Source organism: Mus musculus, chromosome 15 (genome assembly GCF_000001635.26).
Source record: "Mus musculus strain C57BL/6J chromosome 15, GRCm38.p6 C57BL/6J".
Classification (NCBI taxonomy): Eukaryota; Metazoa; Chordata; class Mammalia; order Rodentia; family Muridae; genus Mus; species Mus musculus.
In genome coordinates, this window is record NC_000081.6 from 53,467,386 (window position 1) to 53,491,640 (window position 24,255).

Here is a 24,255-nt window from a genome sequence, read left to right on the forward strand (position 1 = left end):
GTTCCCAAAGTTCCATTGAAAATCAGAGACACAAATATCTCCATGTTCAAAGGCTAGGAAAAGAAACAGAATGCCCATATATCAGGCCTTTGCACTTTCCTGCCACCTTCCAGGCCACAGTCCCTCTACTCTGGTTCCACTCTCCTCCAGATTAGAGCAGACATTCAGACAGTTGCCTGATAAAGGGAGGTTCTGACACTTCAAAGGCAGGCAGTGACTTGCCTGGCAGGCAACAGGCAACTTGGCAGAAGGCTCGGGAACAGATTTTTGGAGTTAAGTGTTCAGGGTTACCTCCTCTCACCCCAGCAACAAAGGAAGAAGGCTGGGCACGTTCAGAGGAAAGATGTCAGGTAACTCCACATCTCATGATGGGAAAGGAACAAATAAGACTTCTCCCTGGGAAAGTCTTCTATTCAGAAAGCAAAGGACATGTCTTCACGAAAGAATGTGTTTTTCAGGCAAGTTAAGTTTGAGGTCTTTGGGGGTGGGGTGGGCCTGAATTGCTTCTGGATATATTTTTTGTAATTTGTATCAGGTGTGAGTTAGTGCTGCAGTTGCCCAAAATAACAGCCAGTAAGCAGGTCTAAGATTTACTGAGCAGGCACTGTGGGTTACTAAGATTTTATAGACAATCATTGGCTGGAACACCAGTCCCATTTCAGGGGTCTCCATAATCACCTGAGAGAGGAGGGCAGGTACATGAGTTTGTCACTGCCCTGTGGCTAGAATGCATAGGGCTGAGGCCAGAAACCAGATCTGCTCTAACCACTGACTGTAAGATGGACTGTATGTTAGGAAAAAAAATCTCTAACTCCAATAGGAGTAGAGGAGAGAAAGAAGTAATTGTGTTGTGTAAACTAGTTTTCATTAAACACAAATCCTAGCTATGGGGTGCTGTAGACGAGTTTTACCTACAGAAAGGTAGCTCATTTCTCTTTTAACAGTTTATAGTCTTTCATAGCTTGGCTGTAGTGGTTCTCAAATGAGTACAGGTTTTGTTCCATGAGGGACAACTGGCACTGTATGGAAAACATTTCCAGTCATTACTCATGGAGGTTACTACTACCATCTAGCGAGTGGAGGTCAAGACACTGCTAAACACCTAAGAATGCGTAGGAGAGTTCCCCAAGAAAGACTTCTCCAGCTTGAAATGTCAAATGTGCTAAGGTTGCTTTAGCAGGCAGAGATCTTTGCTTATTTTCTATTCTTGGTTGTGAGCCAAATATATCACTCTCAAAATAGGTCAAGATAAAAACCAACCTAAGAGGGCCTCTTGTCTGCACAGGAAAGGAGGTGAATTTCAAACCCCTCTTCCAGTCATCATTTTCTCATCTTATTTGATTTTTATATTCAATGCAATCAAAACCTTTAAAACCAAATCACTCCTAACTTCTAGAACCCTCACAGGCATGCCATTAGAAAAATCAAGATCGGATGATTTAGACAGGTTCGCTCAATTAATTAGTACGTTTGGAAGAAGTTACATGATAAGGGAAGGACAAAAGTGATGTATGTGGCCATAAAGCTAAGCTTTGCTATCAGGTATGTGGTTTTGGGGGTACTGGTTCCATTTCTACCACTCCTTGTCCACAAGAAACTAAAGGGTATCCCCCTCACTGAGAATATGATTAAAGAATCAGTTTTAAGATTTTACCCTCTCCTATATGAGGATGGTGGATATATATATATATATATATATATATATATATATATATATATCCTGTTACTTCTCATGTGTCCTAGAAAAGTGGAAGCCATCATGCTGTGAAGGTTAGCTTTTTGTGTCAACTCAAACTGAGCTTCAGGGTGTCCACATATGTAGTTAGCCGTTATTCTAGTGTCTCTATAAAGATATTTATGTGAGAGATGACTGTCTGCATTGGCAAGTTAGGAAAAGCTGTGGCCCTCCATAATCTGCACAGGCCTCAAACTTGAACAGGCAAAGGACTGACTAACAGAGGTTAACTCATGTTTCTGTTTGTACTGGTTAGTTTTGTGTCAACTTGACACAGCTGGAGTTATCACAGAGAAAGGAGCTTCAGTTGAGGAAATGCCTCCATGAAATCCAACTGTAAGGCATTTCCTCAATTAGTGATCAAGGGGGAAAGGCCCCTTGTGGTTGGGACCATCTCTGGGCTAGTAGTCTTGGGTTCTATAAAAGAGCAGTCTGAGCAAGCCAGGGGAAAGCAAGCCAGTAAGGAACATCCCTCCATGGCCTCTGTATCAGCTCCTGATTCCTGACCTGCTTGAGTTCCAGTCCTGACTTCCTTGGTGATGAACATCAGTATGGAAGTGTAAGCCGAATAAACCCTTTCCTCCCCAACTTGCTTCTTGGTCATGATGCTTGTGCAGGAATAGAAACCCTGACTAAGACACTGTTGTCTGTTGCTAGGACATTGGTTGTCTTCTGCCTTTGGATACAGTCTCAGAGCACAACTATAATTTTCTTCCTCAAGCTTATAGATGTTGAGACTTTGTAGTTTCTATAATTAAACTAAGTCTATTCCTAAACTAAGTCTGTGTCTAATATATGTGTTTGTATACATGTATATACACATATGTGCATATATATACATACATGTATCATCAAATCATACACACACACATAGACACACACATATGTCATTTGATGGTATTTTGTTTCCATGGAAATCTTTGAGTAGTACAGTTTACAAATGACATGACAATTTCAGTAAAAAGTATCAGTAGCCAGGTAGTCATGGTGTGCCCAGCATTACACTCAGGACAAGGTCTACTTTGCAGCAACCAAGTTAAATGGGGATGCTAACTTCATTCTACAGATGAAAAAAAAAAAAGCCAGGTGAATAGAAATAAGTGACCCAGGCCCGGCTGTGGCCTTTAGGCCAGGCTATCCCTTGATTTGCCTAAGACATGCTTAAGTGCTTGCTTTTTCCAGAAGTGTTATATAGGAAATAAACACTTACACAGGATGGAAGGATTTTTGCCACCATCTCAAATTCCTGTACTCAATAGTTTCTCTTTTCCTATTAGAATTTGACTGGCCCTTGATATGGTAAGACGAAGAGGGTTTCTGCTGCCTGACTCTGCAGTCCTCATGGACTCTGGGGGGTTCTGAAGGATTCAGGTGTGGAGGAAACTCCCTTATTTGAAAATATCATGTTGCATGGGCAGTTCTTTTTCTCTCTGTTCTGGGTAGTAGGGCAAGGGTGAGACCACAGCAGGGTGAGAAAACACTGGCCTTGTTCTCATACTCTCGTACTACACGTAGAACTGGTTGTTACTCAGTGCTATCTGGCCGAGGAGTCACTGCACCTTTAACTAATTCTAGTTACCTTGCTTCGATTATTCTGTGTACATTTCAGATTATCACACTGTATCCCCATAGATGTACAAAATTACTGTGTCGCTAAAAGTATGCTATTAATTTTTATTTTTAAAAGGAATTTTCAAAATCTCTTTTGCTTTCTCTCTCTCCACGTATGTGTGTGTGTGTGTGTGTGTGTGTGTGTGTGTGTGTGTGTGTGTGAGAGAGAGAGAGAGAGAGAGAGAGAGAGAGAGAGAGAGAGAGACAGGGCTGTGTTTATGTGAATGGTTAGTGCTCATAAGCCATGGTGTGTGTGCTGTGTGAGTTAATGGGTTAATGGGCAGTCCTTGACTCTCACCTTGCATGAGACAAGGTTCTTGTAGTCCATGGTTGCAGTGTCTGGCTAGCTCCCTGCCAAATTTCTGGGGACTGTCTTTTCTGTGTTCCCCATTGTGTCGGAGTAGCTCTGGAATTACAGATGTGCACCCATTCTCCTGCTTTACCTCGATTCTGGTCCTCACGCTTCAGCAGTGAGTCCTTTAATCATTGATCCACATCCACTGCTTTATCCCCTAAATTTACAAGTCTGACCACGGAAAAACAAACCCGAACCAAACCTTTCCGAAATCAGCTCTTGAGTCACGCAGGTTAAATTGTGTCTGCTGCTTCCAGGGTTTAAAAGCTGACATTTGCACTGCAGGTCTTCCGACTTGCCTGCGTGAGACTCACCTCAGGGAGCTCTCTAATTTTTTTGCTTTGTCTAGTTCTCTCCCTCTGGTTCCGAATGTCCAGTGGGAAGATTGGAAAGCTATATGTGTAACAAGAGCTACTGTAATGCTCATGAAGCCAGTTTGGCAGTAGACCATGAAACACCCACGTCTTTCCCCCAGTATTTAAAGAGCAGTTATTTGTCCTTCAGACAGAGAAAAGTGGTATCGGCTGTGGGAAAATGTGGTTTATAGCTTTGGTTTTTTTTTTTTTCATATAACAAAATAACAAGAATCCTGAATATAATACAAAACAGCGATCCAATGCTGGGTTGTAGAATAGGGCAGGCAAGAGTAGGCTTTGAGAACCGTGTGAGCTATCTAACTTATGCAACATCCCAGGGACCCAGACATGCTGCATCCTTCTAATACCTCATGCTTCCTGCAGACTTCTGCATGCACATATTCCTTTGGACACTGGATGATGTGTTTGTTCTACACTGCTTTGATGGTATAGGGCTTGTGGGGTTTCGAATCCATATGATGACACTATATTCGTACCTGCTGTGTCATGTATTAGCATCAATTGATAACATATCTGTCCCTAGGTAAGTACTTCATGTTGTGTAGAAGTCTTTCAGGGAACTCGGGACATATTTCTGTGCTCCAAATAGGAGGGATTGGATTCATTCCTTTTAGAGTAGGACCATGGATTTGAATTTCTGATCATGTTGTAGGGGCTGATATTATGTCTAGTCTGCCTTTCTGAAAATTGTTATGACCCTTAAATTCCTTCAGGGAAAAATGCATCTCTTGTCTCTTTCTGTGCCATGGGGGAAAATGTGGGAGATATCAAAGTTGCTCTTGAGGTGTTTGTAGAAGGAGAGAATGAATTTTCATATGAAACTATGAAGACAGCTTCATGAGCAAAGTTAGCAGTTCCTTCAGGTCTGAGTGGAAGGAGCTGGGGTGGAGTGCCCGCTCTTCCTCTCTATTGAGAAGTGGGATAGGGGTTTCACTATATGTAGTGATCTAAAAGTCTGTGAGCATTTAGGGTAGCTATTGCCTTGAGTCTTTAGAAATGACTTCCCCTAGAATAGCAACACTCTCCTCTGATGCACAGCTCTAGTGAACCAGATACCAGCTGAGAGCCGCCGATGATCATCTTGTACCACACAAATATGAAATGATGCACTTCTGGGAGAAAGGACCATCCAGCCAGCTGCTCTCAGCAGGGATGCCATCGGTACAGCCAATTAGTCTGGGCTAACCTCAGTGATTCCATCCTTTGCACTGGACAGAGAGGTAAGTGTCTCAAGTCAGTGCACTCTGACAGCCATGCTAAAAGCCTACCGAACCTTCCATAGAAAACTCAGTCCAGTGGTAGTAGCAACAATGAATCAAAGAGAGAGCACAGGGATATATTTTGAAGTTCAATCCCAGTCTCTGTTGCAACTCCCTTCTACAACATCAGCCAGCTGGCCGGGAACATCCTGGGGATTGCTTCCTAGTTTATCTCCTGGCTTCTCTACCCGGGCTTCTGTAACCCAGCTTACAACTTGCTTCCTGCTTGCCAACTGTCTGAGCAAACTCAGGTTTTCTTTTTTTCCCTGCTTGCGGTTTTTTTCTGTCATTCACTCCTCTATTCTTCTCCGCCTGTTTGCACTATTTCACTTTACTTAATGTCAAGAGTTCCCTGTTGGCCAATCCAACATGGCCTTTTACAGAAAAGCACCCTTACCTAAGATTTCTCTTCTTTAGAGAAGGAATGATTAAAAAAACTTTTTTTTTCTCCAGTGCCTGAAGCTTTTTCAAGAGAAAGAGAGAAGCACCCTTCTATGGGAGTCTCCAAGGCTGCTTAGTGATTCGCCTTTCAATGTGTAGTCTCAACAGGGCCTAGAAGAGCCTCTCCAGGGAACAGTGCTATGCAAGCTAAAAGCAAACAAACAGAGGTGACAGCCAATGATGAACATCAGCGCACACTCTTAAAGCCGAGGGTAACCATAGCGAGTGCTTCTTAACTTTCAATCTGTGATGAACCACAGGCTGTCATATTGCTGATCATGGAATTCTACAAGCTCTCTAGGATGATACCAGTGTCACGAAGACATGGACCACTCAGTGTTACTAATACATGGACCACACTCTAGCAAGGTCTGAGGGCTCCCAACCTCCTACCGTAGCACTCACTGGCAGCTTGAGCTTTGTGTGTGTGTGTGTGTGTGTGTGTGTGTGTGTGTGTGTGTGTGTGTGTATGTGTGTGTATGTGTGTGTGTGTGTGTGTGTGCATGTGTATGTGTGTGTGCGTGTGCGTGACTGAAGTGTTCTAACTGTTGGAATACAGTAGCCATTAGCTGTATGTGTTCACTGAGCACAGTGAAGTGTGAAGAGTACATTGTGTATGTGTGTGTGTATGTGTGTGTGTTAGTGATGGTGGTGGTGTGTATAGTATACCTGATCGTATGAGTGTATGCAGATGCATATATCCCTGCACTTGTGTGGAGGTTACATGAGGATGTCTGGTATCCTACTCTATTACTTTCCATTTTATTTCTTTAAGCCAGCAAGTCTCTGACTGAACCTAGCTCACTGGCTAGACTGTCTGTCTGTCCAGGTAGCCTCAGAGATCTGCCTGGCTCCACATTCTGTAGCATTAGTGGTTAGAGGTAGGTCAGTGCCCTGCCTGGCTTTTTATGGTGATACTTGGGATTTGAACTCAGGTTCTCACATTTGAAGCAAGTGCTCTTAACGCTCCATGCCGTCTGTCTCTCCAGCCTATGGAAACTTCTAGCTTTAATTTTTACTTCATTTATACTTGCAGGTCCACATGTAAATAAAAGTACTTGCTACTGCAGTGTAGAGGAGAAAATGAAGACAGAGATTGAGCAAGCTGGCTTCAGAAACGAAAGTGATGCAGCAAGGGGAGCACCCTCTGCTGTCACTCACATAGTAGCTTTCTTCTTGTGACACCCGCCTCCTTCCTGTTCTCTTCAGTGTGGCCTGAAGCTTCCCCTCTGCACGTTCCCAGAATCCCTATATATACAAAATGGTAATTAAGGACAACTTTATAAACATGCTGAAGTGTAGAAGATTTACTCAAACCCCTTGGACTCAGCAAAACCAAACAAGAAACCTTAGGGGAAATAGAACCTTTGTTATGAGCTGTTCCAGCTTGGAGTCTCTCTGTCAGGATTCTGAAGCCAGGATCCAAAGTTACAGTGCAGTGGCCTTTGATTTGGGACCTGGACACAATGGGCAGATGTAAGTAGCGAAGGCAGACCAGAATGGGGAAAATAAAAAGGCACTCCGCTCAAACTGAGCCCAAGCTTCCCTCTCCCCCCATGACAACTCAGTGTGGGTGAGGAAAGGGCTGGGCTTGGTTTGTCTAAACTGGAATCAGCAGGTTATAGTCTGTGTTACAGTTAATGAGATTTGGAGATCTTCCCTGGACTATAGTGAGTATTAATTTCCATTGAGGAAAAAGTTATGAGGCTTCGATGTCTTAATGATAACAGATCATTTCTCTGTGTGGGCAGAGCTACAAAGTGTGTTGCTATGAAACTGGGTGGATTGGGCACTTTCTTTTGTGTACACTGTTTCCCCTCAAAGAATCCACTTGGCATGAAGTACAAACCTACTTGGGGACTTTTGTGATTAATTGCTTGAACTGGCTGGTGGCCATCGGCAGGATCTTGCAATTTACCAGTTTCCACGCAGAATTATGAAGCTGAAGCTTTAATGGGATTTCAGGTAATAGAGCCCAGATGTCCAAAAGTATGACTTTTGAAATTTCACTGATTTGCGAGGCTGCAGGGTTTAAACCTTATTTATTTCTCGCTTAGATGTCTCCTTGCCATCTTTACATAATCTTGGACCAGTCAAATGCAAAGGCCTTCACCTTGACGTTCTACATCCAGAGAAGCTACTCCCATGCACACACCTGCAGCCAGCAGTTCAGAGATTCAAGCTCCCTGACTTGTGGTCCAGGCAATTGGGACCAGCTTTCTGCTAAGGATAGGCAGCGAGCGGCCCTTGTCCCATCTTACCATGCAGTGTTTAACTTCCAATGTGTTTTCACACATTTAATTGCATTTCAGCCTGTCAGGGCCCAAAGGAAATGAGGTGGTGGTGGGGAACTACTATTATCATCTCTGTTTGGATGAGGGAATCAGGGAACACAGATGAGAAGGGATAATAGCAGCTCACATTTGTGGCACACTGTCATGCGAAAATGGGGTTCACATGGGTCCTTTGAAGCCTCCCCATAGCTTGGTGGTTGATATGATAATCTGCTCTATTTCAAAATGGGAGAACTCTTGCCCAGAGAAGCTGGGGTGCATTAGTACTACCTGATGGAGCCTGTATGGAGTGGGCAGTGGTATTCTGGAGATGGGTACGTACTGCATTTCTTCCACAGGAATGTGGTCACCATTGCAGACGACCTGGTGTATTTGTGTGTGTATTTCTGTGTGGGTGTGAGTGTGTGTGTACATGAGTGTAAATCCTACAAAAGCCCCAGAAGGGCATTGGAGTCCTTAGAGCTGGTGTGACAAGTGGTTGTGATCCAGCTCGTGTTGGTGCTGAACACTGAACTGGAAGACGAGTGTGGGCTTAGTGGCTGACCCACCTTTGTGGCTCCAGGATAGCACTCTTTGGTCCAAGATGGGGTCTTACTCTATACTATAGCTCTGACTGGCCTGGAACTCATTATGTGAACAGGCTGGCCTTAACTCCCAAAGGCCAACCTGATTCTTCCTTCTCAGTGCTGTGAATAAGCACATATGGTACATGTACTTGTTAAGCCTAAGTATAATTTCCTAATGGGAAGCTGCCTGGACCATCTTCCTGTTCTGCTCAAAGCAGAGCATCTTACTATAGAGGTGAACACCTGGTCAAAATGCAAAGAATAAAATACTCTGGGGAGCGCATCTCAAGTTGGTGCATCTACAATAGAACTTGTATGCCTAAGGCTCAGGGAACACCACTGAAGAGTGGGGCAAGAAGATGGTAAGGGCCAGAGGACCAGGATGCCAGTCATGAGATAGTCTATTCTGGACAATACAGGGATGGTACACTCATGAAATCTCAACAATACTTTTGTGTAAACAAAATTTGCAGATGACCAGACCAGTCATGTCATTGTTGATAGGGGGGTGGGGGATTTCACAAGGTTTCACAACTGGATGAAGAGTTAGCTACAGGCAACCAGTGGTTTCTGAGTGGGAGAATCAATTTTTCTAGGGACAAGACTCCTGATATATTATTGAATCCCAAGAAGTCACCTATAAACATATGACATGTACGGCTGTACCAGTATATGTATGGAGGTCACATGGACTGGAGTTCGTTATAGGTGGGTATGAGCTGTCTGACATGAGTGCTGAGTACTGCAGAAGCGATGTAAGAACTCTAGACCACCGAGTGATCTCTCCAGCCCAGAATACCTCAACATCTTTACTTGGCCTTCACCACAATACATCATAGAGAAGTTGGTTAAATGCCAACCTCTGCTTCCTGCTATGCTTCTCTGCCTAGTTTTACCTTTCTTACAAGGATAGCTGAGATAGTCAGTCTGTTTATAGCCAAGAAGATGTCACATATTCTTGCTAAAGCCTCCTTGATTTGCTCTGGAACTCTGTATTCATTCTGTTGAATGAATAGAGAGAATAATCTTTATTTTCATCCACGGTGCAATTGACCATTGAGCTCCATGCCCTCCAACACGGTTTTCTCCCTTCTTTCCATCCTTCCTACAATTTTTCTATATAGCACAGGCTGTGCTTGAACTCATGAGTCTACTGTCTCTGCTTCACAAGGCTGGGACTGAGTCATGTACTACCTCTTATAGCCTCAATGTCATTTCTTTTTTTTTTTTTTAAAGATTTATTTATTTAAAGTACACTGTAGCTGTCCTCAGACACTCCAGAAGAGGGAGTCAGATCTCATTACGGATGGTTATGAGCCACCATGTGGTTGCGGGGATTTGAACTCCTGACCTTTGGAAGAGCAGTCGGGTGCTCTTACCCACTGAGCCATCTCACCAGCCCCTCAATGTCATTTCTTGATTGCCATCTCAGTCACCATACTAAACACTGGATACATGAAAAAGGAATGTCACCTAACCCTTGCTCTTATCCTCAGGCAGTTCCAGGTGCACTGAGAAACATTCACGGCGAGTCCATGACTTACAATGTCCTGTACATAAGTAAGGGCAAGATTCCTGAGACATGAGGAAGTGGAGGTATGCTCATTGATGTTTACAGTTATGATAAGGAATTCTGCCAAATATCTCTTCTAGTTAAAGAAACTCCAAGGAGAAGGGGACTGTATTATACACACCTAAGTTCCAGCCCTAGTTACGTAGTATAGTCTTTTCAACACGTGGGCATGGTATATCTGAAAAGGACCATGTAAGAAGTGACGGAATCCTCATGTTATAGCAGTGACAGTCTGGGGACTCCACTCCTACCTTGGCCATGGTAGTAAAGATTAGGGAAGCTGACCTTTGCTGCTGCCTGTGCTTTCCCTACATGGCACTGGCCCAGGCAAGGGAAAGGACAGGAAACCCCTGGCACACTTTGCACTCAATGAGCAATACAGGGTAAAACTATGACTTACTTCTGCAAGATGCCAAGGAATGCTTCATGTACTATCTTAAAATGACAGTTTGGGAAACCTTCCCCAAATCTACTCCAGCCCTCAAGCACCGCCACACATTTAGTAATTTAAATTATTCCCATTTCAGTACAGTGACTGATTAACTTGGTATTATGTGGCCCTTAAATATTGCAAAGCTTCTGTAAGGCAAAAGACACCATCAATAAGACAAAAAGGCCACCAACAGATTGGGAAAGGATCTTTACCTATCCTAATCAGATAGGGGACTAATATCCAATATATGTAAAGAACTCAAGAAGGTGGACTCCAGAAAATCAAATAACCCCATTAAAAATGGGGCTCAGAGCTAAACAAAGAATTCTCACCTGAGGAATACTGAATGGCTGAGAAGCACCTGAAACAATGTTCAGCATCCTTAATCATCAGGGAAATGCAAATCAAAATAACCCTGAGATTCCACCTCACACCAATCAGAATGGCTAAGATCAAAAATTCAGGTGACAGCAGATGCTGGCGAGGATGTGGAGAAAGAGGAACACTCCTCCATTGTTGGTGGGATTGCAAACTTTTACAACCACTCTGGAAATCAGTCTGGCGGTTCCTCAGAAAATTGAACATAATACTACCGGAGGATCCCACAATACCTCTCCTGGGCATATATCCAGAAGATGCTCCAACCGGTAAGAAGGACACATGCTCCACTATGTTCATAGCAGCCTTATTTATAAAAGCCAGAAGCTGGAAAGAACCCAGATGCCCCTCATCAGAGGAATGGATACAGAAAATGTGGTACATTTACACAATGGAGTACTACTCAGCTATTAAAAATAATGAATTTATTAAATTCCTAGGCAAATGGATGGACCTGGAGGGCATCATCCCGAGTGAGATAACCCAATCACAAAAGAACTCACATGATATGTACTCACTGATAAGTGGATATTAGCCCAGAAACTTAGAATACCCAAGATATAAGATACAATTTGCAAAACACATGAAACTCAAGAAGAATGAAGACCAAAGTGTGGACACTTTGCCCCTTCTTAGAATTGGGAACAAAACACCCATGGAAGGAGTTACAGAGACAACATTTGGAGCTGAGACAAAAGGATGGAACATCTAGAGAATGCCATACCCAGGGATCTATCCCATAATCAGCCTCCAAAGACTGACACCATTGCACACACTAGCACGATTTTGTTGAAAGGACCCTGATATAGCTGTCTCTCGTGAGGCTAGGCTGGGGCCTAGCAAACACAGAAGTGGATGCTCACAGTCAGCTATTGGATGAAACACAGGGCCCCCAATGGAGGAGCTAGAGAAAGTACCCAAGGAGCTAAAGGGATCTGCAACCCTATTGGTGGAACAACAATATGAACTAACTAGTACCCCCTGGAGCTCGTGTCTCTAGCTGCATATGTATTAGAAGATGGCCTAATCGGCCATCAGTGGAAAGAGAGGCCCATTGGTCATGCAAACATTATATGCCTCAGTACAGGGGAATGCCAGGGCAAGGAGTGGGAGTGGGTGGGTAGGGAAGTGGGGTGGGGGAGGGTATGGGGGACTTTTGGGATAGCATTGGAAATGTAAATGAAGAAAATTCTTAATTAAAAAAACCCCATATTCTATATATATATATATATATACATATATATATATATAAACCCCTGTGTATACAAATAAGCATTTTTTCATTAGCTACCCTTAAAGAGTTTGCTTTTGAGACATTGTAAAGACGTTTTGTACGTGTGGTTGAGGTTTGGTGGAGATACAAGGCTTGGGTCTAACACCTGACAGCATCATATCTTTCCAGCACCAAGCTAGGCTGCTTTCCACCTGAAAAGCATCACCTGGGAGACTGAAGGCAACAATAGCGTCCCCCTTTGTAAAGAATTCAGACATTTGACGCTCGCTCTCTTGCTCCCTCTCGCTCTCTCTCTCTCACCATATTTCATCCCATCTGTCTTTGTCAGGGCTTTTACTATAGGGACAAGACATCTTGATCAACATCAAGGTGAGAAAGAAAGGGTTTATTTCACTTATACTTCTAGGTAACTGCCCATCACCGAGGGAAGTCCCGACAGGAACTTAAGCAGGGAAAGGAACCAGGAGGCAGGAGCTGATGCAGAGGCCATGAAGGGGTGCTGCTTACTGGCTTACTCCCCATGGTTTGCTCAGCTTGCTTTGCTATAGAACCCAGGCTACAGCTGAGGGATGGCACCATCCACAATGGTCTGGGCCCTTGCACGTCAATCACTAATTAAGGAAATGCCCTTCAGGATTGCCTAGACTTTAACTGAATGGATGCACGTTCTCAATTGAGGCTCCTTTCTCTCAGGTGGCTCTAGTTTGTATCAAGTTGACATCAAAAGCAGCCAGCGTACCACCCAAGCTGCATATAAAAACAAACCAATAAGACAGAATAACAAAACCCCAGGACCAATTAAGCTATGACAGAATGCTTTGATAGTCCTGCACAGGCAACAATAAAAGCCTTCTATTGCTTCTTGCTTTCTGTCATCTCTTCTGAACAAATCTCGCAGTTTCTCTGCCTTTAGGTACCGGCTTCACATGTGATAGGTAATCCCTCTGCATGTATTTCAGTAATAAAACTCGACACACCTTCATTTATTTATTACGTATTTCTTTCAGAGTGCAAAGCTCAGATTGCCACTTTGCAAAAACCTATAAAATAGTGGTTATACCTTCAGTGTCGAAATGTGCCTCGTGGATGGCGCTGCTTCATGACTTTTGGCTTACAAGATACATTTTTGCTTCAGTGCCAAATTATAGTGTAATATTTCAGAAGCTGTTTTAAATAGCAATTAAACTTGGTCGAGGTGATAAAAATATGAACAATCACAGCCAAATACTTACATGCAAGACTGCCACATGACCTCCAGTTGTCATAGACTGTAAAATGTACAATTTAGAAATGTTAGAATTATGGAAAGACTGCATCTCAAAAGCACTGGAGAATATTAAATGAGAGTTTGCTTCTCATGGGTCTTGTGACCAATGGACAGCCAACAAATCTCAGGTCCATTCTCTTTTTATAAAGAGTGAGACTATGGTGAGGATCAAAAGAGGGTACTGGGACTGGAGAGATGGCTCAGCAGTTAAGAGCACTGACTGATCTTCCAGAGGTCCTGAGTTCGATTCCCAGTAACTATATGGTGGCTCACAACCATCTGTAATGGAATTTGATGCTCTCTTCTGGTGTGTCTGAAGACAGCAACAGTGTACTTACGTAAAAAGCTCCTATGTCTAAACTCATTCATTCTGAGGGGAAAAAAGAGGGCACTGTGGCTGGACTCCATTCTTTTAGAAAAGAGATAAAAATATTGGATTTTAATCTGTTTCTTTTTGGAGTAAAATTCATATTGTAGGAGCTGTAAAACCATGACTGGACTCATTGGTTGCAAGTTCTATGCTGTTGCTCCCCACTCACTGAAAGGGACCTTTTGAACCTGAGCCAAGCCTGTCCTGAGCTCTGTCAAGAGAATACGGCAGAGATGGTAAGGTTCTAGCCTTACTTCCCGGGAGGAACGGGACATTGTTTCCCTTCAAGCATAGCCGTATGCAATCAATAAGCCCAGAAGGTACATGCAGAGGCCCACACGGAGGGAAGCTGAGTGCCCCAACTGACATTGAGCAACCAGATTCACTGCCCACCAGTTGGGCAGCCTGTCTGGGTTGTGGATCCTCAGCCCCAGGTAATGGGACAGGGAATAGAAGATAAGAGGTTCTTATTAAGCTTTCCCGGTTTTCAACAGTATGCCCGAAGAATAATTCATGTTTGGAGCCTCTGAGATTTGGTGCAGTGTGTTATGTAGAAATTAGATAACAACAACCAAAAAGCCACTACCTTGTTAATTTTCAAACTTGCTTTGAGCAAGGCTTGTTTTAGAATTTTAACAAGCAGAACCCGGAAGTGAACTCAAATCCTCTTCTTCCTGAAGTGAAACATCAGTGGAAAGAGAGGCCCATTGGTCGTGCAAACATTATATGCCTCAGTACAGGGGAATGCCAGGGCCAAGAAGTGGGAGTGGGTGGGTAGGGAAGTGAAACAGGTCACAGGCAGGTGGCTTGTTGGAGCCTGGTGCTCAGCTTGTGTTGCCAACTGGTAAGGTACAAGTTCAGTAAGACTCTGTCCCCCACAATGTAGCGTAAGACTCCGAGATGCTGTGGTTGCCTGCACAAGATTCAGCGTGCCTGCATTAACCAAGGATGGTCAAGAGGGTCATAATGTCCAACCTTTTCCTGAGGGACTTCAGTGGCAGCTAACGGTTACTGGGGGTGAAGGGTGTCATTTCCTTCAGTGGTGTAGCCACTGAAAAGTAGCCTATGGTTTAGTAACTAATCTTTCCCCGTTGCTCAGGGGAGCAACCTTAAGGAACTCAGTGGATCATACAAGAAAAACAAACAAACAAACAACAACAACAAAACAAACCGCAAGACAACCACACAAAGAAAACAAAATACGAATGTAGAAGGAAGTTGCTGGAATGAAAGGAAGGATTTCAGTGGGAGTGGGAAGGGGATAAGAAGGAGAATGGGGGTGGCATGTGAAAACGACTAAAGTCTACTCTCTAAATGTCTCAAACTATCAAAGAAGGAATGAACAAAATGTTAAAACAAACAAACGAAACACCAAAACAGCAACAAAGAGAAAGCTAGCTAAAAAGCCTTAGCATGTAATGAAGCCTTACATATGAGAGGACAGAGGAAAAAAAGAACCATTGGTTTTCACAGAAATATCTTCTGGTTGCACTTATGTAATTAGTCTTTGAATGGCATCTGCGTACTGGCCAGGTGTGGTGGCACAGACCTTTAATACTGGCACTATGGAGGCAGAGTGGATCTTGGAGCTCAAGGTCAGCCTGATCTACAGAACAAGTTCCAGGACAGCCAGGGTTACACAATGAAATCCACACCCCGGCCCCAGTGCAAAAACAAAACAAAAACCAAAACCAAACAACAACAACCAATAAACCAATTAAGCAAACAAATGTAGAGTTTAGGGCTGGAGAGATTACTCAGTGCTTAAAAGAACTTGCTACTCTTCCAGAGGACCTAAGTTTGCTTCCCAGAACCCACAGAGGCATCTCCCAATCATCTGTAACTCCACTTCTATGGGGTATAATTCTGTGGGGTATAATGCCTTCTCTGGCCTCTGTGGGCAGTGCCCGCACATAGTGCACATGCATAAATCCAAGCAAACGCACACACATAAAATAACTACATCTTGCCGGGCAGTAGTGGTACATGCCTTTAATCCCAGCACTTGGGAAGCAGGGGCAGGTGAATTTCTGAGTTCGAGGTCAGCCTGGTCTACAGAGTGAGTTCCAGGACAGCAAGGGCTATAGAGAGAAACCCTCAAAAAACCCAACATCTATCTATCTATCTATCTATCTATCTATCTATCTATCTATCTATCTATCTATTAAAAGATATGACATGGTCAAGCTTTTCATCTTTGGTGAAAACTGAAGCTAAAGAGATATACCTTAAAAAAAATCTCAGAAATACATTGTGCATATATACAGGATGTGATGTATATGGAAGATTACAGACTTGTTTTGTTTCATTTGGAAATCAGGAAGTGGGGAGACTAATCTAAATTTACTTAGCATAGAATTCCATACAAACACCAGTTGTTTCATTTCTTTAAAGGTACAGTACTCATAAATTTATAATTCTCCCCCATGACTGGCTGGCTAATGACTCTGCTTATTTCCTGAAGACAAGACCTTGTAGTAACAGACCAGGTCAAAGAGTAGGACAAAGAACAATGGGGAAAGGGGAAGACAGAAGTCAGACAGGGTCAGTCCTCAGATAAGAGGTTAAGAGGTTAATTTCTCTGGATCCTTTTTTTAAAAAAAATTAAATACTACAATCAAGTTAGACGAATTCAATTTCTCTACATGGGAAAATATGTTTCTTATTTCTATTATAAAGTTAACTAATAGTCAAATCCCTCTATTTCAAAATTTCAGTTCTGGCAATTTCAATAATCTAAGACTGCTGTTGGAAAACCCTAGCATCTGAAGGACAAGTCTGGTACACCATCTGCATTGGAAGTAAAGTTTTATTGAAACACAGCTGCATGCATCTGTTTAAGTATTGCCTACAGCCACTTTGAAATTACAATGGAAGAGTTAAATATTGGTACAGAAACTTTGGCTCTTAAGCTTGAAGTTACTGTCTGCTTCTTTATAAATCAGTGTGCAGACCTCTGATAAAACTCAACCTAACGCTGGCAGTAAATGCGTTAGTGAGAAAACTTTAAGAATCTGGAAAAGTACAAGGGAAACAGTTGTCATGCTTTTAAGTACAACCATTTCTTCTTCACTCAGCAGTTCTGTGACGCAAAGTAGCAGGACAGAAATGGCTAGGAACAACAGGCAGTGCCACCTAGTAGTAGCTGATAGTCATTTGGACAACTGGGAATAAAAAGGGATAGTCTGTGTCCAGTTTGCACAGGCTCACCATACTGTAAAGAATACGAGCTAGAAATTATTATAGAATTAATGCGTGTAATGATAGAATTATGAGAGATTTATTTGGGGTTTTAAAGGAGTAAGTTTCAACAATCTGGAAAACTCAACCCTTGGAGCTTATTCTCAATATTTCTGGATGAAGTATTCGTGATGTGTCACTGTGATGCAAGACAGAGTGTGTGATGTGCATATGTCAACGGCCATCCACTAAGCAGACTCTCACGTAGCTTTTGCCTGTCTGTGGTCAACATTTCTCTCTTAAGCTCTTTCTCTAGTTCTCATTTCATCTCTAACAATCCCACTTTCTGCTGTAATCTATTCTTTCTCTCCTTCTTCTTCCTTTAGTATTTCCTTACACAGTGTTTCACGTAGCCCAGGATGATCCTAAATTGTCTATGCAACCAAGGCTAACCATGAACTCCTGATCCTTCTGTCTCTACCTTCCAAGTACTGGGATCACGTTTGTGTGCCACCAGAAAGGGGTGCTGTAGTCTACCTCAAACCCCTTTACCTTATTATAATTCCTCAAAAGTGCCCCTATCTTGCTCACCAAATTCATATCATGCTGGGCAAAGGACTGTGCTGCAGAGGAAGAGCAAGGCCTAGCTGGGGACATTTTTGTCTGTCATATGGTTGAAATGTTTGGGAGGCAAGCCATGCAATTAATAGTATAAAATATAAAATAGTATAAAATATTAGCAGGACAAAAAGATTTGTCAGATTCCATAGGAGAGAGCTCGTTTACTTACAATTCTTGGTTCTAAAGAGGCTGGAACCTGAACCAGGTCTTGAATGGAAAAAGAGATTGTGCAGAAGTCAAGTCTAGAGAGCTAATGCTGAAGCCTATCTACAGTTGGGCGCCACTTACGACTTCCTACTTCTTATGGGGAAATCCAAGCACCTGACTCTGCATCTGAGGCCCATGTGAATCATGACACACATCTGCACAACCGTAGTCCGCTTCAGAACTAGCTCTGGCCTGATTGTTGCTGGAGACTTCCTGACTCTGACTTTTGGTCATGCTGTGCTTTTGGTCCCCTCATACTTACCCTCATTGTCCATTGTTTGACACCTAAGTTCTCCGTGGGCCTAACCATAGGCCTCTATTTCACCGCTTGGTTATATGTAATCTTACTAGTCACAACTAACACATAGTTGTGCCACGTCTGGTTCATAGGTCAGGTTCTGCAAGGTTCTTTATTGGTCTGTGTTCAGAAAACATGCGAACCAAGGACAGGTTCAATATTAAGCTGTTATGAGAACTAAACACATATCCTTAGGGTGTATATTTTTGTCAGTTTTTATCCTATGGTAGATCAGAAATAAATATTTCACAGACTTACAGGGATTTGACCTACAGTTTTAAATATTATTTTAATTTTTAGCCAGCAAATAAACTTTCTGGAGTGCAATATGGTACTTAGATATAGGTATACTTTGTGGAATGAGTAAAGTAAGTTAATTCATATATCAATCACTTTCCACATGCCTTTTGTGGTGAAAACTTTAGAATCTATGCTGTAAGCTCATCTATAGCCCATTGTTTACTATGGCCTCCATGCCGTCCAACAGTTTCCCTTCTCTTGTCTAAGGATGCCTTTCCACCATTACTCTTCCTTCCCTTTCTCTAAGTCTTTGGTAATCACTCTTCTATGTCTTGAATCAGATAAGATTTCATACCCAAGTGAGGCTGTGTGGCATTCATCCTTTTGGACTTGGCTTATTCTACTTAGTGTGACATTCCCCAGTTCCATATACGCTATTTCAATTGCTGAATAGTTGTAGTTGTTGTAGCAGAAGTTCACACCATGTATTTTAACCATTCATCCACTGATGGACGCTGAGGGAGGATTCCTGTTAGCCTGCATTTTAAATCAGGCTGCTCTAGACTGACCACCTTCCTGTGTTCATGAACCCTAAAACACATGCAGTTCATCTCAGGGGCAGGAACTAGTGACAGTGGGACAATAACCCAGAACCAAGAAAAGCTGTCCTTAAGAGGTTCCTCTTATGGGATCCATAGCTCCCTTACACTACCCACAGACCTCAGGCCAGCTTCCCTCACTGTCTCTTGTTTGTCTGAACCCTGCAGGTATGTGTGTGTGTGTGTGTGTGTGTGTGTGTGTGTGCACTCATCTATGATAGGCATATTGTTTCATGTTGTTGTTTCATGAGTATAGGTCCTTGCTACATGTTTGTCTTTTACTAATATCTGGATGCAAATTCCTAGAGGGGCAAGTCTGTGCTGTCTATTTCTTCTTGGTTTTTCTCAAAAGGCATCATAGTGCTATCACAAGCAAGGGTTTTCTAACTAAAGGAACACATAAAGCATGAATGATCTGTTCCACTTAGGTTTTAATTGGAAAGTAGAAATCTTATGTCAAATATGCAAGGTAATTTTGTTAACACCTTTGGATGGATTTAAAAACACTAAATACCTTTGATCCCTTCTCAGGCAGAGGTCCAGCTCTAGTTCCCCTCTGCTGATTGCACACTGGCTTCTAACTGGTTTGACCAGTGAATAATGGAATGGTGCTGAGAGGCTATACCCTCAGGCTAGATGAGGGGTGGAACTCTCATTTCTCACTAGAAGTCCAACCACACTGTTGAAGAGACCATGTGGAGAAGCCCCGAGAATACATATAGAGTCATGGCTCCCATTGATCTCTGCCAAGTCTACAATAATGATTCTGGGGTATCTTGAAGCAGCTATGGTATTGGCATGGTACCACCTGGGAACTACATGTGAAGCTATGTAGAGCTGAAATTCTACTGAATATTGCCTTCACATTAAACATTGTGAGACATACTAAAAAAGTTGTGAAAGCCACTGTTTGAGGTAACATAGAATAGTGGATAAAGTAGGCAACATTGCTCTCTGAGTTTCCTATCTGAATGATCTTATTAATCGTTTTAAAGTTATTGTATATGTTGAAAGTCATAAAGCTGGTTTAGCATCTTGGCAAAGAGTTGAGGTTGCTCAGAGATGGAGGGATGAACTTTGGAATTCTAGGCCTAAAGCTGTGTAAATCCATGTCTGTCGGCTGACATACCTTTCCTTCAGGGATGGAGACAATGGCTATTCATGTGATCTCTCAGCAATTTGGGTGCACTATTGATTTTATAAAGCTGCTTATATATTATTTTTATCAATATAAACAATCTGATTGTGGTTCTCTATTTTGTGGTTTCTATGGCTGCTAAGTTGTGTAATATCCAATTTCAGAGCCCATATGAAAATTTCATTTTAGTGTCAGATCTGAACACTGTCCAGGCCTTTAAGTGTATATACTTAGGAAGTTTCCTAAGGAGTCTATTTTTAGTTAATCACTATTTTTTAATTAATCACTACTTGTAATCGTGTTATAAAATTAGTTTTGCAACTATTCTCAATTTTTATTATTCTTTTAAAAATGTACATTTTTTAATTCTTTGAAACCATATGTATACACATATATGTATACATATACACACATATACACATATATGTACACATGTATGTATATATGTATGCACGTGTATATATATGTACACATGCACACATACATCATATACATTTGCATATACACATATATGTATATATGTGTGTATATATAATGTATTTTGGTCATATTCACCTATTTCTTCCTACATAACCTTTTCCAGATCTACTTGTCACATTCTTACATTCCCATTCACACACAACTTTAGGCTCTTGTTTTCTTTGTTTTAAAGTCCACTGAGTCCAGTCAGTGCTATATCCGTGGAGCATGGTTCACCCATCAAGGGCTGTACCCATTAAAAAGTGACTGTCCTTCTTCCAGCACTGTCATTAGCTTCTCAGGTAGGGTGGGAACTTGTGAAGCTTTCCCCCTTCCATGATGTAATGCTGGCTGGCTAGATCTTGTTCAGGATTGAGAAAAGAACTGTAGCCGTTGCTATATTCAGGTAAGCTGAGCCTGTCATGTCCAGAAGACACTGTTTCACCCCAGACCTCCTTCACCTCTGGCTCTTATAATCCTTCAACTCCCTTTACCATTCATCTTTATACTTTCTGCTGCAAACTGGTTGGAAATAATTTTAATACATGCTGCTTTTGCATAGAAACTCCATCTAGACTGAGCCTACTTGAAGATCAAAGCCATCCCCCAAACAACTTTTCTTTCGTTTCTATTTTTTTTTTTTTTTTTTGGAGGAGAGGTGTAGCCACTTTATAATCAACTTGTCCTTGTTCCAACTGTCTCACAGGCTTAGGAAACAGGCTGCGGGAGACATTTTTTTTTAATAGATAAGACATATGTTGCAATATCAAGATACAAAGACCTTGGAAACACCTGACTATGATTTTTGAAAGAACAAAAACAGGAAGGAGAATTTCTTGAAATGAAATTGAGATGAGAAGAATAGCTTTGAGCAATTCTGTACTCATGGTCAAAGGATATACATATCTTGATATGCTTATGTTCTCTATTACCTCATTAAGATTTGACAGTGTGTAATGAACAAAACACAATTCATACCTTTATTGATTAAAATGATCTCTGCTCATAAGAGATTCACAGTCTTGGTGGTTAGGGGTAGGGCAGAAAGGATAGGAAGTAACCATAACAAGAGGGCTGTTATACCAGTGGTGTGGGAAACACACTGAGAGTAATTCATTATAACCCAGCGATGGGAAGGTCTACTTAAGCAATGAACACTATTTTGAATATCAAGGAGAATGACAACACTTTTGAAAAAAGTTTGCTTAAGGCAGATGGGGATGATTAAAGAGGCAGAGCTGTTTCTGGAATAGAATGAAATCATAAACACATCTATCAGATATGGCTTAGTCATAGGATGAGTTAACCGAGTGAGAGATGGGGAGAAATGAGGTTGCAGCAACCTGTAACCTAATCTGGTGCTTGGAGTCAGAGCATGAAGGGCCATGTACCGCAGGCCAATGGGCTTAAGTTGTTTTCAACCATGTACACACTAGCAGTGTGCTAGAGCCCTGGGTACACTGTGATCATAGCTATGGCTTAGAAATATGCCTTTGTAGGTGGTTGCCTTTCTATATCTATTGGAACAATTATTTGCTTATTCCTCCTTTGAAGAGCAGGATATTAAGAAAGCAAGATCTAAGGCTTCTTTTGCTCAGCACCAGGCTCAACAATGGTGTGGCAAATACATCAAATCATTGAGCATTATCTCACAACAGGGACAAATGAAGACCTATGTCAAAAAGGGGACAGAGACAGCGGGGAAGAGCAAATGGTTTTGGCATTTGAACCATGGAAACCCAGTATCAGGTTTTAAAAGTGCAGCGAGAAAGGTCAATGTACAAGTGCTCCTCTGAGGTGTCTAGAATTGCTGACCAGAAGAAAGGAAGTTTTGAAATAAGACAGGAAGAAAGGAAGAGGATGAGGGGAAGATGACACTCTGGTATAAGGTATATACAGGAGATGCCCTCAGAGCATCCTGGTGGAATATTCCTGAAGGCAGGAGGCAGAATAGAGGAGAGGAGTGGCAAGAATAGAGAAGAAACTGAAAGATGTTGGATATAGACTCTGTAATTTTTCAGTTATGTGTCCTGAGGGTCATGGATGTCTCTTATGTAAGCTTTCTCATTCATGAAGAAGAGATGATGAGAAACTCTGCTACAATGACTCTGGATGCTTTAATGTACATAATCAGGGTATGTGTGAAGGTGTTGCAGAGCTTTATGAGAAGTTGTAGTCTCTGGTATGCTAGTATTCTGTATCCATCTTTCAATACAGCCTGGTACTAGTTAAGCCAAGAACATGGGTACAATGCCCCTGATCTACTCTGTCAAGTCCTCTACCTTTGACCAGTAGCCTTGGGAATATGTGGCAAAAGAGTAGTCTGGCATTCTCAGAGTAATCGTTCTTCCCATCTTCTAATAAAAATGGCATTTCTCGTATTGGAAGAATGAAGAAATAGCATGAGGACTTAAAGGTGTGCCTTCTTGTGGTGTGCTCAAGTGACCATGTTCTCTTGACAGTCAAGGAATCACTCGTTTCAATAAGAGAAACCCAACCTGTTCACTCCCACATCTTCTGGCTTCTCAGGTTGATACTATCTATTTCAGATGGCATCCAAATTCTATCAGATCCCATTAACCTCAGGCCTGATTGCCAGATAGACCTCCTGACCCAGGCTTCTTCCCACACCTTCTCAGGTTCCTTGGGGGGCACATTGAGTACCTGGAGCTAAAGACATCACAAAAATGCGACATTTTATAACCTCTAAGGTTCAGTAAGAGATGGTGGGTTAGAACTCAAAGGGTTCTTGACTCAGAAGGTTGATTTGAAAAGTCTGTGATTTGAGTAGCCAGAGTTGTCCTGCCTGGATATGCAGGTAGACTTGTTGGAGATAGCTTTCTGTAAAGGAATATCTCTCGTTCTCAAAATGAGCCTCAATTCAGGATGCCATGAGGGAGGGAGAAAAGCTGAGTTTCTGAGATCAATATGGCTATATCTTTTACCTGTCTCAAGTTCTTTGATGTGATATAAAAGCAATAATGTGCCCGGGAATGAACTCATAAACAGTTATTCGTTTTATAGCATAATAAAAGTGCGGCAAGATTGAGTTGGGAGTTAGGCAAAGAATTGGGCTGCGATAAGAAGATCTGGTTTTTCTTGCCAATTTGCTCATGTGTCATCTTTTATAAATCATCACGTGGCTCTTGACCCCAGATTTTCCATAAGTGCTACATACACAGGACAGCAGCATGCTAAACTGCTAACAGTGACAATAGAAGTGTACAGGGAAGGGTTCCTATGTGCCAGCCTCGTGTTCTTTTTTTTTTTTTTTTCAGGCAGGCTCTCAACAATGTGGTCCAGGCTGTGATCTTCTGGGCCTTAATCTCTTAAGTGCTGGGATCACAGGCCTGCACTACCATGTCCAGCCAGGCTCTGCTTTGAACTTTGGATATGTTATTGAACAAAAAAGGAGCAAAAGAACTTTTAGGTCTAGAGAGCTCTCATTCTGTGAGATGATACAATCTTAAATAAGAAAATTTTAATGTATGTAGTAAATAGGTCCTTTTGAATGGAGCTGTGTTAAGAAAAGATACATAAAGAGCTAAGGTAAACTCAGGGTATGATTAATGGTTGGGATGTGTTGGTGGCAGGCTATGGAGAAACTGTGTTTCACTCCG

The 24,255-nt window shown here is 42.2% G+C and overlaps 1 protein-coding gene across 6 annotated transcripts in view; it reads right to left on the reverse strand.

Moving 5' to 3' along the window:
• Window positions 1-24,255, reverse strand: part of Samd12 (sterile alpha motif domain containing 12) — a 503,423-nt gene that overhangs the window by 68,273 nt on the left and 410,895 nt on the right. For 2 of the 6 annotated variants that reach the window (XM_006521081.4, XM_006521080.4), the window contains exon 5: window positions 6,940-7,026. The exons of the other annotated variants lie outside the window; for them this stretch is intronic. In XM_006521081.4, coding sequence (XP_006521144.1) covers window positions 6,940-7,026 — 87 coding nt within the window. The remainder of the gene's footprint in view (window positions 1-6,939; window positions 7,027-24,255) is intronic. 6 annotated transcript variants of the gene reach the window in all.